This window comes from Fundulus heteroclitus, chromosome 2 (assembly GCF_011125445.2).
Source record: "Fundulus heteroclitus isolate FHET01 chromosome 2, MU-UCD_Fhet_4.1, whole genome shotgun sequence".
Taxonomy (NCBI): Eukaryota; Metazoa; Chordata; class Actinopteri; order Cyprinodontiformes; family Fundulidae; genus Fundulus; species Fundulus heteroclitus.
Window position 1 is genome coordinate 14,916,282 of NC_046362.1, and position 17,264 is coordinate 14,933,545.

The following is a 17,264-nucleotide window of genomic DNA, read 5'->3' on the forward strand; positions in this document are numbered from 1 at the left end:
TGAAAAACGAAAGAAAATCGTGATTGAACTAAAGGGATGTATGGGTTGAAATTTTTTTTTTTTGGCAGAATTTATACTGAATAAATAACTATCACAAAATTGTAAATCAAATAAAAAAACAACTATGCAACCAGTGTCAGATTGATTTGCAGAATGGCCTGGAGCTTTATGTCAAGGTATTATTGAACAGGTGAAATTACATATTCCTCAAATAACATTTTGCTGTTTACTGTCATATTTATTCTGTTTACTTAAACAGTATTGATTTTTTTCCCCCCAAAAGTTCAGTTTTAATTTCTGATAGGAACACCCACACAAGAAACATAATGTTCTTCTGCATGAATAGTAAACCAAAGCAAAACTAAAAACCTACATTTTGTGGACAACTTTTTGAATTACCACATCTTCTGTGGGAATAAACAGCGCCACCATACGGCTAAAGGGGAAGTTGCACATCGACGAGACGGGTTCACAAAGCCGTCCCGCCCTAAGTTGAAACTTTGGCGGCGCTACCAAATGAACACTTGTTATAATACACAAGAACAAACACGGTCCGTTAAGAGGGGCGGAGCCGTCTGCACCCTATGGATTCTGATAACCGCGTTAGTCCCCGCTGTACCCGGTACACCACGTAACATAAATCAAGCGCGCCACACTGACGCAACGACTTTTCTTTAAAAACGTTCTGAGACCCGGAAGTGGCGTCGCACGGCGGAGAACAGTGAAGCCAGTGACCAAAGTTTCCAGTTTTCTATTATGTAAACCCGTGTCAGCTAAGAGAAAATATTTGTAATTAAACACAGAACAATACGATATATCTTTGGCTGACAATTTAAAGATAGTCATGGCTGACATTAACTTACGAACAGTGTTCGCGCAAACAACGGTTACGCTTTCTTCATTGATCGGTGACGTTTTCTCGATAATTGGTTCTCAGTACTTGTGTTTTTATGCTATGAGCTAAATATGTGCGTAACAGTCATGTAACAAGCGATGAAGGGAGAAAACCCCGGAGGCAGCATTGGACTAGTCGACCACATGTCAGGGCTGTTCTAAACTTTTTTTTTCTTTTTATGGAGAGAAAGATCGAAGAGGACGCAGCGTCTCGCGAGGAAGACGGAGACCACGCTCCTCGTGGGACCCTCAGCAGGTCAGAGGATGGAGATGATGGCGTTACACCTGATTGCCACGCGTCAAGTGAAGCGTCCCAAAATATCCGGGTGCCCGGCGCCTTGCTGGCTTGTGTGGGGCGTCGTGCGCCTGGGGGCGAAGCTGAAGCCGTGGGACCAGAGAGGGAGGCTTCCCCCGTGGACACTTGCGATCGCTCCATCTCAAGCCTGTCCTCCTCTTTCTCGTCAGTTTTCCACCCTAACTCGTCCTCGTCTTCCTCCTCTTCCCCCGGCCCCGTCCTGTCTCTGACACCCCCCTTGCCCCGCTCCGTGGAGCTGTCGGCGGTGCTGACAGAAACAAGGCTGACCCTGGATGTGTACCTGGGAGGAGCAGCCGCCTTGCCCTCCTTATGGGGGTCTGTCCCTGAGCAGCTGAGGGGCCTCCGGTACCTGAGACTGGGCTCCGAGGATGAAGCTGGGCTCGGCGCGGCACTGGAGGTCCTTCCCCGTCTGACTGGGCTCCGCTCACTGGCTATCCGGGGTAACATGATATAATTTTACCAGCACCAATTTACCACTTTTATCTCATGACAACGTGTTTGCATGTTCAGGTAAAACTCTGCTGAAGACAAAAACACGGATCAACTGTGATTTGATGCTGTGGCAGGTTGTTGTGACATAAAATCACACTCTGATCTCTAATTCCTTCTTGTTAAAATGACAGAGCTGAAAGTAGAGATATCTTGACCCCCCCATCGCTTCTTATTCTCGTTTAAGAGAATAAGAAGAAAGCTTAGGTGTTGTTTGAATTGGATGGCTAGAGTGGAGTTGAAATAAACGTATTTTTAAAATTTTTAACCAAACACAATTTTTCATGTATCCCATATGAGCTGTTTTCATATTCATTTTCAGGACGTATGTCACTTTTTGCTCTAGATATCCACAGCCTCCACATATGGTGCACGTTCTCCACCACTGGGCCCTGGAAATTCACGTTTTAGGTGTCTGTCTGCGTTAATCTTGTAACGCCGTGTTTTAGTTTCCCCAGTTTAGATAAATAGATTGCCCCTCCGTCAAGTCCTTGGCAGATGTCTAAATTGTCTGTTATCTGTCATGATGTTGTTGCTATTCCTTATTTTAATTGCTGATGTCTGAAATTTATTAATTTCTCTCTTTTTTTGTTTTTGTTGAGCAGCCAGAATAAAACACTGGAGGCTCCGATTATGTTTAACTCAGTTATGTTAGAAATATTGGAAACAGTTTTTCACTTTAGAATAGGGCTGGGCGATATGGCTTAAAAATAAAATCTCCGATTTTACTTTACCAAATCCGATTAATCGATTTCTTTTTTTCCTCCTTTTCTTTTCATAAAAAGAAATGAAAAAAATTAATTTAAAAACTTGCTTTTAGGAGCAGCCTTCACATCACTTGTGTAACTTCAAACTAAGGTTAAAAAAATAAGTAAATAAATTAAAATGCCTCGCATTATGGTAAAAAAAAGGTTTCCTTTTACACTATTTTGACAATATATTTTCCTAAACATAAATTCAGCATTGCGTGCTGATCTCTTCACGGAAGCCTAATGATTAATTTGGAAAAATAAAATCCCGATCTTCCAAAAATTTATTCTTAAAAACATGTAAACTTGAATTATTCGATTAAATCGATTTATCGGCCAGCCCTACTTTGGAAAATTCAAAATTATGGGACTAGTAGAAATGTAATCGGGGGGGGCGTGCATTTTAAAGAATGCACGTTCGTATTCACATTAAAATGTTAATTGGATATCTGGAAGAAAGTCTACCAGATATCTAAAATACATAAGTATAAGTATTTTCCTTTTGTAGTCCCACAGAGGAGAGATTTGTCTCTGGAGTTAACCCACGCCTTAGTGAGCGGTTTGCTGCAGCACAGAGTGGCGCACGGGGAGCAGTCTGTGGACGAGGGTCTTGCTCATAAACGTAGAGTGACAGACTGAGTTTCAAACTGCCAACCTTTGGGGTGCCTTTTTGTCACTGGAAGAGGGGATTTAGTTTGAATGAATAATTGCTTGTAGATAACAAAAATGTTATTGTTGACGTCCAGGAATCCTAATTCTGAGAAAATTGAATCACGATGTCCGTCACTCTCTGACTTTAACCATCTTCTTTGTTTAGGGCGCTGCCTTTGCGACCCACGAGGGGATCCCCTGCCGGGCCTCCTCACCGCTCTGCCAGATTCAGTGTCAGCTCTGTCTCACCTCCAACACATAGATCTCTCCTTCAACCGGCTCACCTGTGTGCCGCCGTGCCTGCTCCTGCTGCCGGCGCTGTCCACCTTGCTCCTCTGTCACAACCGCGTCTCGGCTTTGCCCCCCGATCTGGGCCGGCTGTCGTCTCTGACCTACCTGTCCCTGATGGGGAATCGGTTGCCGTCTGTTCCCCCGAGCGTGGGCCGGCTGAAGGCGCTGCAGAGGCTCGACGTGTCGCGCAACGCTCTCCAGCAGCTGCCTGATGAAATCGGTTCCCTGGGGCAGCTTGTTCGGTTGGAGTTGTCTAACAACAAGCTGACACGGCTGCCGGAGAGCATGGGTAAGGAGCTGAGGGGGGGGAATTAAAGGTTTCAGGGATTTAGAGCTTCAGAAATAAACCGGATATTCTATTTGCTGGGAGTCGGTGGCGAGTCGTTAAAAGGTGTAACTCCTTTTTTTTATTTATCGCACAGGCTCTCTTCTTTCTCTCAGGGAGCTGGTCATCTACGGCAATGACCTCCGGGTGATCCCAGACTGCCTGAACAAACTCCCTCTGCTTAAGATGGACGTCCGCGACAATCCTTTGGGAAAACCGCCGACGCCGCCTCCTTTGCCCCCCATCGGTGAGCAGAGGGAAAAAAAAAAGAAGCTTTTTAAATCGCTCAATGTTTAAATTACTTTTCGTTGCGTTTTGTTTTGTCTTTCCAGATCACACACAGACAGAAATCCCACAGGTTCACCTTGGATTCAACCAGCACAGGTACAGCTCCGCAGCAACGCGTCGTCTCCAGCTTTCTGAACGCCGCGGCCAAACGGGTGCCTCTCCTTTTTTGCTCCGCAGCTTCTTTGTGTCGTCCGCCGGCTGCCACGCGTTCCTCCCCGGGGGAGCGGAGCTGATTTTCCCCCCGGGATGCCTGCCGACGCTCACCAAGCTGAGGTGGGCCGAGAAAAGGCCGGACACCAAGTGGGTGTGGCTGGAGGAGCACGACGTCCTGCTGAGCCGTCCGCTGGAACTTCGTCCTCACGGAGTTACGTTCCTAAAGGTGGGAGAGGGATTCGGAAGAGTTAATTACGTTCAAGCACGTTTGTACAGCGCCTGGGGGAGAAAAAGAAAAGTATCTATACCTGTCGATCTACTGGATTTGAAAAGGGAGCCATGTGTGTTTACGCTTCGCCCAGGCAGAGAACCCAATAAGTTAGCCGGGAACAGTGTTGCGCTTAAAACATTTATTGAAGTGAATTAATGAATTAACCAATACGGGCAGGAGACGGGCTGTGCAGGGCGGAGGCAGAGAGTCTACACTGCAAAAACGGAACTAAAAATGAGTAAAATTTTCTTAAAATTAGTGTATCTGTTCTTGATTTGAGCGGGTAAATAAGATTATCTGCCAATGGAATGAGATTTTTTCACTTAAAATAGGAACAATTCATCTCCATCATCTTATTTCAAGTGCAGGATGTCTAATTATCTTATTTTAGGGGTTAAAATACTCATTCCATTGGCATATAATCTTATTTAACTGCTCAAGTCTAGGACAAAAACACAAATTTTAAGAACATTTTACTTATTTTCAGGTCCTTTTTTGCAGTGTATTTAATGTTCAGACTGTTAGGAATGTTTCAATCAAGTTTTAATCTCTTGCAGCCTGTGGAGGTGTGTGTGCCGTATCATCGGACCAGACGAGGGGAGGTGGTGATGCGCACCTTTGATGGACAGTCCTGGAGCACTCTGCCCACTGAGCTGAGGAGAGGAAGCGAGGAGCATAGTTGTCATCCGGGGGGACGTCCGGCCAGGGTAAACAATGCAGTGTAAAAGGGGAACTTTGTTTCTCTGTCTTAATACAGATGTCTGTGTTATTGGTGGAATAAAATTTCATTTTTTTTTTGTTCTTGTAGCTGGCATGTTCCTCTGTGAGCCACTTCTCCTGGTTTATGGCCGTGTGCAGACCTGTACGGGACACTTGCTCCGTTACCCCGGCGGGAGCCCTTCTGGTGTCCAGCTCTGACCCTGGAGTAAAGCTTCACTTCCCTCCTGACTCCACGGTGCAGACTCGCACTATAACCTTACAGGTAAATTCAGCCAGCAGCAGTGGAGGGGAGCAGGAATAGCAGCGTTAACCTTGCTAGGCCTCAATTCAATTCAATTAAATTTTATTTACACTTCAAAAACTGAATTAAAAATAAGTAAACATTTCTTGAAATTGGTGTATTTGCCCTTAATTTGAGCAGGTAAATAAGATGATATGCCAATAGAATGAGTATTTTTACACCTAAAATAAGATAATTAGGTAAACTGCACATGAAATAAGATGAAGGAGATGAGTTGCTCCTATTTTAAGTGCAAAAATCTTATTCCATTGGCAGATCATGTAAACTTGCTGCTCCAATCAAGGACAAATACACTAATTTCAAGAAAATGTTACTTATTTTTAGTCATGTTTTTGCAGTGTATATAGCGCCAATTCATGAAACATGTCATCTCAAGGCACTTTACAAAGTAAAATTCAATCAGATTATACAGATTGGGTCAGATTATACAGATTGGTCAAAAATGTCCTATATAAGGAAACCAGTTGATTGCATCAAAGTCCCAACAAGCAGCATTCACTCCTGGAGAAGCGTAGAGCCACAGGAAGAGTCGTCTGCATTGTCCATGGCTTTGCAGCAATCCCTCATACTGAGCAAGCATGAAGCGACAGTGGAAAGAAAAACTCCCCTTTAACGGGAAGGAAAACCTCCAGCAGAACCGGGCTCAGTATGAACGGTCATCTGCCTCGACCGACTGGGGGTTAGAGAAAACAGAGCAGAGACACAAGAGAGATAAAAAAAGCACAGAAGCACACATTGATCTAGTAATCTGTTCTACATTAGATGGTAGTAGCGGGTGAGCCGTCTTCCCTGGATGATGTCACAGTTAACAGAACGTCAGACCAGGTGTACCTAATATGAAGAAAAAAAGAGAGAGAACAAAAAGTTAAAAGCTGAAATGACAACAGTCCTTTCAATGTAATGCGTCTCTCTTTCTGTAGGTGCTGCAGGTGTCTGGGTTAGAGTTGCAGGCTCTGTGCGGTGATCCTCAGGCCAGCGCCAGCCCCCTCCTCTGCCTCTCCCAGACTCCCACCTTACATTTCCTGCAGCCAGTTAAAGTGCAAATCCCTCTGCCGCCGGGAGTCACAGGTACTCTCGACGAGCAGGGCCTTTCACACGTGTGCCCGAGCAGAATATTTTAGCATGCATTAACATTTTGCAGCGCATCCGCAGGGCACACAGCGGATTTGTCCCGACTGCATCTGCTTCACGGAGATCCCACGGCCCAGACCTGGACCGACATCACGCAACACGCGTCTCTGTATGTCACCCATCTGTACGCCATTTTCTACATTACACACTTCTCCTGGTAAGCCTCGGCGCCGTACTCCTCAAATTCCCCGTCGACATACTCTAGAACCTTGGCAGCAGTATGGCAGCCTTGCGTTATCTGCTCCGCTACAGGTACTGGCTGTGGTACACCACACAGCGCTGTGTCAGCGGTGTGGTCAGAAAGGTCTATCAACGTCTAAAGCAGTTTAAGGTCCAGTTCCTCGTCCTCCAGCGGAAGACGGATCCCGCTCAGGTTCTGCTGCAGTGCCTCCCCGCTAACAAGGTTTGGCGTCCTCCGTCCCAACAAGCAGCCGCCTGGTAGCATCCTGCTGCTGTGCTCTTTCACCTCATTCGACCTGAAGCGTCGATTAGGGCTGAACAATTAATCACATTTTCAATATAATCGCGATTTAAAAAAAAAATGCAATTTCCAAATCGCAGAGGTCTGCAATTTTTGGCTATTTAACAATTAGTGAATCAGACCCGTTTTAGGTGTCGGTAACATGCTTAAAGTGGGTTTGCCTCCACAAGGAAGGGAAGACAGTTGCAGCAGTGAGATAATCTAACTTTTCTACTTGTTTTAGAGTTTATATAATCATACATAGCATTAAGTTCTGGTCAATCAGTTTAATACATAGACTTGTTTGTTCAACAAGGATCGATGTCAAAATCAATTAAAAGCTGTTCTCTTGAACAATATTCTGATTTATAAAAACATTAAAAGTTCTTATTTTTAAATAGTCCTTGTTTACAAACATCTTTATCTAGAGGCCATTTTTGTTGCTTGTGGTAAATGCAGGAAAAAGTCAAAATTGCAATTTTGGTTGAAAAATATCGTAGGCAGAACGCAATCATTTCTGCTCTGAGTTGAGATGCTGTAGGTCTTTTAGCAACTAATCCACACGGCAAAGAAACAAATTGATTTGTTGTTTTGTATATGTTTAAAAAGACACGATAAATTAAACTGGGGGGGAAAAATCGCATTAAATCGCAATATTAAGATAAAAAAATCGCAATTAGATTATTTTCCAAAATCGTTCAGCCCTAGCGTCGATACTGAGCAGTAATTGTTGGGCTTTGTGCACAGATGGAGGGCAGAGTTCAGTCTTTGTCGGAGCAGTACGACGGGCCGCAGCCCTCAGACCTGTGCGACCTGCTGGAAGGAGAGCAGTTCTTCGCTGGCTTTGAGAGGGGCCTAGACATCGTCACAGGTTGGAAGCCAACTTTGCCGCTCCCGAATGTTGGATCATGCGTGGTCGTGTTAAAGTCGACCCTAAACAAGTGATTCGTTTTTAGATTTCTTGTATTGATGTAGTCCAATTTTTTTTTATTTCTGTATTTTTGTTCTCAGACAGACCGGATTGTGTTGAGGGGCGTCTGTGTTTTGTGTTTTACTCCAGTCTGAAAAATGTGAAGGAGGTCTACGTCTGTCCTGCTCGGGGACAAAAAGGAGCGGTGAGGGGACAGGTAAGAGATACAGGAGGGTGAATAACACGATAACGGTATGGTCTTTTATTTTCATCTCTGATTGCGCATGTTAGGTGGCCACTGTTCCAAGACTACAAAGAGTAAAAGAGTTTAGTTCAACATTGAGTACTTACAAGATTAATTAGGATCAGGGCTGGTGCTCTGCTCCACTTTGATTAGCTTTACGTTTGGCTGCTGCTTCAACTTTGGTTGATTTTTATTACGAGCCAAAGACGACTCTTGAAGACAATTGGAATTTAAAATTTGCAACTTAGGAAAAAACAAACAAACAGATAATTCCAGCAGTAACATTTGCCATTTTCCAGTCTAAATGTTGCCAGAGCACAGCTAGAGAGATCCCAAAATGATCCAAAAAATAATTAGATGGTTGTTTTAAATGTGTCAATATTTAATTTAATTAAAACAGGATAAATATCTGTTAGCTATTTAACAATTAAGAGATCTATATTGTTTTGATTTTGTATACAAAAAATTAATTTTATTATGTATCTGATTGTCGTGTTAAAGCACATTATGACTTTTTTTTTATTTTATTTATCAGCCTTTCCAATCAAAGTCAGTGGTGTAATAGCTCTGTAGAAGATGTTTGATCTATTGTTGGTTATTGTGAAGACGGCTCAGCATGTTAGACAAGCCACAGCAGCACCAAATGGTTTCAGGGTGCTGTGCAGCAAAATTACCATGAAATAGTTGAATAAAAACAGAAATAGCTAAATATGATACTAACATGTAATAACAAAATAAACTGCAGTTGTTTGATTAAAATAAAGATTGCTTGGATCGGTCCAAGAAGGACATTAATTAAAGAAAAGTTGGATCATTCCACTTTTATTTGGGAATCATTTACTTTTAAATCCTTCACAAATTTCACCAAGATGCTAAACTGGAAATGTTAAGTGTAGAAAGGTTTTTCTTTTTTTTTCTTTTTTTTAAAATAGAAGGGCCTTTAGATACCTGTGCATATGTTGACAAGCATAAGAAAACGGTTTCTTGTCATGTTCAGTGACCTTGGAAATCAGATGTTTTATTTTTTTTCCACTTTCCTTAAGAGAGAAGATATAATAATTTATAATAATCAGTGTGTGCTACAATAGTGTGGGTTTATCTCATGAGTATACTTCTCTTTTACGGTCTATAGTTGCCTCCCTGCTTTAGAAGGTAATGAAATATCCTGTTAAGTCACAACGTTGCTTCCCACTGTTTGCTCAGTGCCCTCTGTCATGTCTAACACTCTTATATTGGTGAAACAACTGATGGGTTCTGGCTAATACTGATCTGTTATAGAGATTCTTTTTAAGGTGCTTAAAGCCTATGGAGGATTGCAAGATGCTATTTTTTGCACCAGATTGCAGGTGTTATCAGCGAGGAACCCACTGGGAGTGCCGCCCTTGCTGCACATAATAAATCTGATAAAAGGCTGCAGGAACTGGTGTCAGCTAAATATGGTTTGTGGTCCTTCAGTACTCCTTATCAGTACTTCTCCACTGACTCTACCCCAAGATTTCTGTATAAAACGGATAAAACCTGCTCCTCTAAAGGTAAAGAGAACAGGATAAAACCGTACTGAATTGCCACATCTCACCCCTCTGATTTGACACTAATTGGATGATAGACACTAGTTTTATATGGTAGCTTTTTATCTAGTTCACATCTTTCATGCTGGTTACTTGCTTGGCTACAAGATAATATATATACCGTAGTTGCAGTTATCAGGAATGGATTGTGGATTGTTTATCGGAGAAGTGATTCTTGGAAGCTGGAAAGAGCATAAATCAGCGTGTTCTCAGGGCTGTGGCTAAAAACGGTTGTCATAATGTCCTCAGTGGGGTAAAGGTTGGAAGTATTTGTTTATAGGAAACAAGTCAGATGATGTGATTTTTGAGCCTTTTGTCCAACTCATGCTTTTGCCAAACCTACTGTCATTCTGTCCATGATTTGGGTTTGACATTTTAGGGAGTTTTGCACGTATTGAAACAAAAACTCAGACAAGTGACTACGCCAATGTTTACGGTGCATGTTGCGGTTTTCCGTCTAAATGTGTTTTTCGTTCATTTTCCAGGTGTCGTTTTACAGAGGGGACGTTCCCAGTAATCTGCCAGAGGAAGTAGCCAGAAAGAGGAAAGGACCTGACACCCAGTGGCTCGCCACTTTGCCTTTAAGACTTCCTGTCAGTTCAAAAGCCAGATGCTTTTTTCTTTTATCCCTCTTATTTTCTTTATCATCTTTCTTTATTAATTTTTACATTTCAATGAGAAATGGTTTTGCAGTTGTTTTTTAAAGTACTTTTTTAAGTGTTACGATATATATTAAACTGAAGGAATTACAGTATTATGAAAGTGTAACTCACCCCCATGTAAAAGCAAATTTGAAATATTCCACCAAAGTGGGCGGGGATTAGGAGGCTGTGTTCAGGATGGGGGAAATCAGCAGCAGCTATCTTGAGCTGCCATATTGAATCATAGAAAGTGAGCAGAGTGACGCTGGTAGTTACCCCAAGGTTCGGGCTCCCTCAACCCCCTCATCACCGGGGCATGAGGGAGCCTTTGACTCAGCAATGCCCTAAGCCGGTGCTGCCAAGGCAGTGGAGGACAGAATCGGTCCGGTTATACATCATGACCGATAGCTTAGCAAGGTTCATTTGCAATGTGGAAACAGAGTGTGAATGGTTTCCTCTCTGCTCTCTTTGCTCTGACTGCAAGCGGGTTTCAGGACGAGGCAGCAGCTGTCTGCCCCGGGTCTATCAGGGCAGTAGGAAGGGCTCATGGCAGAACCCGCTGCTGCCTTAAGTCAGTAACTGCAGAACAAATGTTGCTTTTACGTAAAGTTGCCAATAACATAAAAAGTTGGTAGATTTGTTGAGTATCGCTTTTTTTGAAGAACAAAAATGTCACTAGATGGGTCCGAAAAGGGCAACAGCGCTCACTAAGACGGAGCTACTTTTTAACCCCACCGTGGCAGAGCTACGTCCGTTTCTCCAAATTACTCCACAAAAACTTTTATAACCAGTAGCAATACGGATTCGAAAGTCTGCAAGGCCACCGTATAACCCTAGGAAGCTGCCACACTGAAGATTTTAGACATAAAAGTGGGATTTTGACAAATATACACTAATTTGTCAAAATAATGACCAGGATATGTTGACAGTGCTATAATACAACCACGTTAACAGTTTATTGTAAAAAGAAAAAAAATATATATATTTGGGGGTGAGTTAGCCTTTAAATTTAACCTCCCTCCACCTTGTTAGGCCACTTTCTATGAAAAATGGCACACACCACCTGAGGGGGAATGTTTCCACACTTCTCTTGCAGGCTCTAAATTCAGAGAACGGTTTTACGACGGAGGAGCTCCAGTATCCTCCCCTGAACCTGGGAGACCCAGAGAGTGGCTACCTTACGGAGGCCAACCTGCTGTCCATTTCTCTGCAGATCGGACAGGACTGGCGGGTTATCGGTATCAACCTCGGGATGAGCTATGAAGAGTTGGACCGCATACAGTACAAATACAGGTGAGAAGTCTAAAAAAGCTAAGTTTTTGCATCATGTTAAAACTGTAATTATACTGTTATTGTAAAACCTCCGATTGGTTGAATTTACAGACACACGGCGCTCTTGAACAACTGGTTAAAATTAGAGATACAATTTTCTTTGAAACCCACCCAATCTGGCAGCACTGATTATCTGTCTCATATTATACTGTCAGGAGGACATAGAGACAGCTTTAAGAGATATGTAAAAAAAAAACTACATTTATGCAAGTTACCTACTGCAGCTTTAATACTGATTTTTTTTTTTTTAAGAGATATAAAAAAGAATAAGATGTCCTGTTGTTTCTTTGATAGATGTAGCAGTTCAGAAGTCTTAGGTGGCAAGACCCTTAACACCAGATTGCTCCCCAGGCAATTTCAATGGAACATACAATTGCAATGACAAATATTTCTTCTTCTAAACTAAAGGATTGCAAGATAATTCCTATTTATGCGCTAATGCGTCCCCCTAATTCTTTTATTTATTTATTTTTTTAACCAAACTCAAAAAGTACATAAAACTACAGGGTGTTGGTTGATGGGTTTATTGATTGAAAATGGTTGGAGGTCTTAGTTTTAATGCATTTAATAATTAGGGGAAACACAGCTAACCTGCATGTAAGCTGCCCATCGCTAATTACAGACGTTCATGTGAAAGTTTTGTTGGAAGATTGGTTGGCGCATACAAAGTCAAATGCTTTTGTGTGTTTCTTTTTTAGCAGTGGCTTGAGAAGCAAACAGTATTTTTGATTCATGACTACAAATAATGCAATTTGTTTTGTAATTAATCACATTTCTACAAAAAACTGGAGTTACTACACTATAGAGATTTTTTGTGAGTTTTTTTATGTAGCCAGAAAACTCCATCTCAATACAGATATGATACAATTTTATTGTAAAAAATATCTTGATAGCTGCATTACTTAATATTAAAGTAGCATATATATATATATATATACTCCTTTAATTTCCATTTCTGACACAAATTCCTACACTAGTCTAATTATGGCACGAGTTTGCAATCAAGAGAAGGGTATTGCAGAGCCTTATGTGCTGTTGCACCTTAATGATTGACAGAAAATATGAGCCTGACAGGAGAGGCATCAGTTAAAACAAAATCCTTAAACAGTGACAGAAAAAGCTGGATGTTTCTAATCTGTTGGATCTAAGTATGAACAGAATAGGCAGAATGTTAGTGAGGGGAAACATCCTGATGGAACAGTGCAGTGATTTAAACACAAAACACATTTATTTTCTCTTAAGAAAATAAAAAATATGCATCATAGGAAATAAAGGCAAATAAAAACAGGATTTAATGTTTGTGGGCTGACTGTTAGAAATCAGCCAAAGAAAATTAGATTTAATTAAAGAAAAAAAAAGAGCTAGTATCATCACCTACATTAGAGGAGAGCAACGTTGCAGTGGGCTTAAAGGAAGTAGTCCTGGGCATTTCGAGGGGAATTTAGGCAAAACTGTGCATGGCGAGGCTCCCTCCTCCAAAGCTGAACAGGAACACAAGGATGTTGGAATGGGGTTTTGTTTTCTTTGCTTCAAGGTGATAGAGCTGTCTGAACATCAACAGGGAGTCCTTTTGTCAGACGTTGTGGTCTAGGTTATCAAGTGAAACCTGACTTGGATGCGTCTAAGTTCAAGTACCGGTACACAGATCAGTCACAACATCAAACCACCTGTCTTGTGCTTTTTTATCTTTACTAAGACGTGTGCAGACTGAATGTTGGCTCATGCTGTTTGGGTTCATAGACTATAGCAGCAGGTGCAGGATGTAGTTCTGTGCATTGTTGGTGGAATCTGACTGGTTCTTGCACAGGATTGCAACTGTTTTCTTTTTTTTTTTTTAAGTGAGCTCAGTAGCTTCACTTTTTTTTTAATGGTGCTTGAGATGTTTCTAATATATTTTTGGAATAGAGGGATGCACTCCCCTGGCAGAGTGCTGCTGCCACCAGAAAATTGTAGATTTTTATCTGACAGAGATATTTAGCTGCCACGTCAGTCCTTATGCTTTAGTGTTATCCCGCAGAATAAGACACTGAAATGTTGAACAGTCGTATTTTTTCTTCTCAGGTGTTGTATTGTGGCCGACTGATCTTTAAATCCTCCTAAAAAGGGAAATCATTTTCATCAGCTTTCCTAAGCATTTTGAAAAGCTATTAGAATGCCACTCTTGTCTTTAAATATCCGTGCACTTTTCTGTAAACAAGATAATTTCAAAAGTATTCACACCCACTTTGCAACTATCAGCAGTAGATCACATAGTCCTAATAATAAATCCTTATAAAATACATTAAAGCTTTAAATTGCAATATGACAACATGCCAAAATATTCAGTGAGCATAAATACTTTTTAAAGCCTCTGTATGGTCAAGATAATACTAGGAAAGAACATCTTTTATTAGTCCTTCAGTATGGATTGTAAAAAAGAAATGAAACTTTTGAGATTGCAGCTGAAATCTTGCTAGTATTTACATTGGCTGTAAAGGAATTCCCTGCATGACTGAACTATGTCCTCTGTGCGCAAACATTGTAACAAAAAAAAAACCCTCTGCGGGATCAAGATGGAGTGAGACTGTATATAACTGTATGGAGAACCAGCAGTGGGAGAGGAGGCAGCGATAATTTTGATGGTTTTAATCTGCACTGTCAGCCATCACTGAGCCATCTGGGACACTACAGGAGATTACACACAGGCTGTTTGCTCATCTGGCCCTCCCCCTTCTCCTAAGCCCTGAAAAACCCACTCATGCCGCATCCTGTAGGTGGGGGGGAAAAAAAATAATGCGTTATGTAAAATCAAAGATTCGTGTCCTCACCGCAGGAATATGTAGGGAAATGTGTTATTTAATGATTATTGTATAGAAATCTAAATGTCTTACACTTAGAGGGCAGGTTTATCCAAATAGATACAATTAAATCTATAATAAGCATGCATTTCTTTCAAATGTTCTGTTTTATAGTGATGACCATAGCATGTTAGCGTGGTATATGTTTTTTTTTTTTTATAACGTAGCCTCTCCTGTTTGTGTTCGCTCTCTCCAGAGACAACCTGGGCGCCTTAGTGCTGGACATGCTGTTTCACTGGGCCCGGGGACAGAGGAACGCAGGACCTGGGTCGGTGTCCAGGCTCGTGGCCGCCATGGTCGAAAGCGGCAGGAGGGATCTGGCGGAGGAGATCGAGGACATAGTCAGTCTTGGAAGGAGAAAGTACACAGAGTCGCTGAAGAGAGTTGGTCTGGAAGCAGAGAGCTCGTCTCTCGGGGAGGCTCAGCAGTAGACGAGCCCACACTGGGCCCAGGTGGCTGGTTTACACTTGAGTAACCCGCTCGTTTCCGCCGAGGCCCCGGTCATCCTGTCTGAGTCTCTGATCGACCGCCATAACGCACAAAACCCACTCAGAGACCCCCGCCACCAGCTGGTGGAGCTTTTTATAAGACTTTTTGTAAACCAAGTGGATGGGCTGAATCAGGACCTGTTGCATGGTTCTGCTGGCAAGCTGAAGATAATTTATAAAGCTACCTGCTATAATTTATTGGAATTTTGTATACATTTTATATAACATTGATGTGTAAATATTTAGACTGTAGGATCCTACAGTTTCTTCTGAAGAATTTTAAACTGGTACCTAACATTGCCGAAGAACATCTTGAACGAAACATGGGATTAAGACGATCTTGGTTTTCCTAAAATTATGATGGTAATAATAAAAAAGAAAATACTCCAATGCAATTGACCAAACGTGTGCATGTATATAAATGTCTAATAAGCAAAAAATGTTTCAGTCCCTGTTATTATGGTTTGTCAGCCTGAAGGTCTTCCTCTGTAGCTCCACACAGTAAGAATGATGAGGCTCAGTCCAGTCTCTCGTCTAACACAACAAACTGCATCAGTGTGTTAAACCCAGCAGCATAACCAGGGTCTAGGAGATAACCCAGGGGTCGTTTGTGCATTTTAAACGCCTGCCGGACCTTCGCCACCTCATCAATTATACCCGGCTGCGGATAGGCTCAAAATGAATGAAGCCCCTGGCCAATTCATTTTTGGAGCAATCTTTTAACTTTACCCACATTGCTCTTTTGTCTGGAAGTGATAATCACGTACTGGAGCTGTCCAACTTGAATCTTGTAGAGCTAAAGATTATAATAATAACAATACATTTAATTTATACTGCACTTTCCATCAAAAGATCTCCAAGTGCTACAGGTAAAAAAGAAAAAAAGCTTAAAAAAAGCTTTCTTAGAAGAGAGAGAGAGAAAAAAAATACAACATCTAAAGGGGACCAAAAGCTTTGCTAAAAAGAAATGTTTTAAGGCCTTTTTTTAAAAACACTCAGTGGACTGAGGTGCCCTCAAGGTGTCAGGGAGGGCATTCCACAGATGCAGGGCAGCAGCACAAAATGCCCTATCTCCATTGTCCTGAGTCTGGTTCTGGGAATGTGGAGGAGGTTTGAGTGAGTGGAGCGAAGGGACCGGGTTGTCTTCTGTGGGTTGATAAGTTCTTTGATGTAGGCGGGGGCATGTCCATGGAGGCATTGATGTGTGAGAAGGGAAACCTTGTTACTCAATCCTGGTGGAGATGGGAAGCCAGTGTAGTGAATGGAGGATGGGGGTAATGTGCTCATGTTTTTGTACTCTCACCAGGACCCTAGCTGCAGAGTTCTGAATGTACTGAAGCCTCTGCAGACTTTTTCTAGAGATCCCAGTGAGAAGTGCGTTGCAATAGTCCAGTCTGGAGGAGACAATGGCATGAACCAGCTTTTCTGCGATTATGGCGATGGCAATGAGGCCATTCGGCACCTCCAAGATTCAAACTTTCATCATCCAGCATAAATAGTCAAAATACCATTGATGATTTTACTTTAATGATTTTAATTGTTTTGTTCTCATTTGGGTGGTGCCTGTGTCATTTTGTATCGGAGACAAACTTTTATGCAAGAGACAAAGTCTTTGGAAATAATTTTTAAATCTAAATCTGTCAGGGCTATGAATCCTTTTGGGTCCCAAAGGTTTTTATTTACTTGTCATGCTTAGTTTTGTGTCGCCTCTAAAAGCTATCCATTCGTAGCCCGTTTAGGCAGAACAAATGCTGGCTGACTGGAAGATACGTTCAATAAGAAAAATGATTAGGGCACATGGCTGATTTTATTCTATTGTTTTGTTTCGCTGTGCACCATGGGCAAAACAATGAACACTTTTTTCAAAACTCCCCCCCCCCCCCCCCCCCTTTTAATGAAATTTCTACTACCACGTTACGGAGCTGTATTTGTTATTGTTGCTAGTAGACAACACCGAACAGTCCTGTTCTGCAAAATGCGTGCAGTTTTGTAGTGGTTGTTGTGTTAGTGCTGAATGCCCACTCTCAACCCTAACGTTGCAGCCATTTTTTTTATCTTTTTATCCCCAAGGTCACTGTGCAGTGATGAATCCTCGTGATGACGTAGGCTCCCCCCCCTTCCCTCCCTTCCTTCCCCTCCAGCCCCCTTTACACCTTTCCTTCACTCGCAGGACGGGGGTGTAATTCTACTACATTCCACTAGGGG

The 17,264-nt window shown here is 42.1% G+C and overlaps 1 protein-coding gene across 1 annotated transcript; it reads left to right on the forward strand.

Annotated features, from left to right (window-relative positions):
* Positions 1-650: 650 nt before the first annotated feature.
* On the forward strand, positions 651-15,480 carry pidd1 (p53-induced death domain protein 1). The gene is made up of 15 exons (XM_012851996.3): positions 651-1,650; positions 3,266-3,679; positions 3,813-3,962; positions 4,048-4,099; positions 4,181-4,382; positions 4,985-5,134; positions 5,236-5,409; positions 6,369-6,516; positions 6,601-6,736; positions 6,832-6,982; positions 7,787-7,910; positions 8,051-8,166; positions 10,247-10,354; positions 11,499-11,695; positions 14,768-15,480. The coding sequence occupies exons 1-15, from the start codon at positions 1,074-1,076 to the stop codon at positions 15,000-15,002; spliced, it is 2,934 nt and encodes a 977-aa protein (XP_012707450.2). The 5' UTR covers positions 651-1,073; the 3' UTR covers positions 15,003-15,480.
* Positions 15,481-17,264: the final 1,784 nt, after the last annotated feature.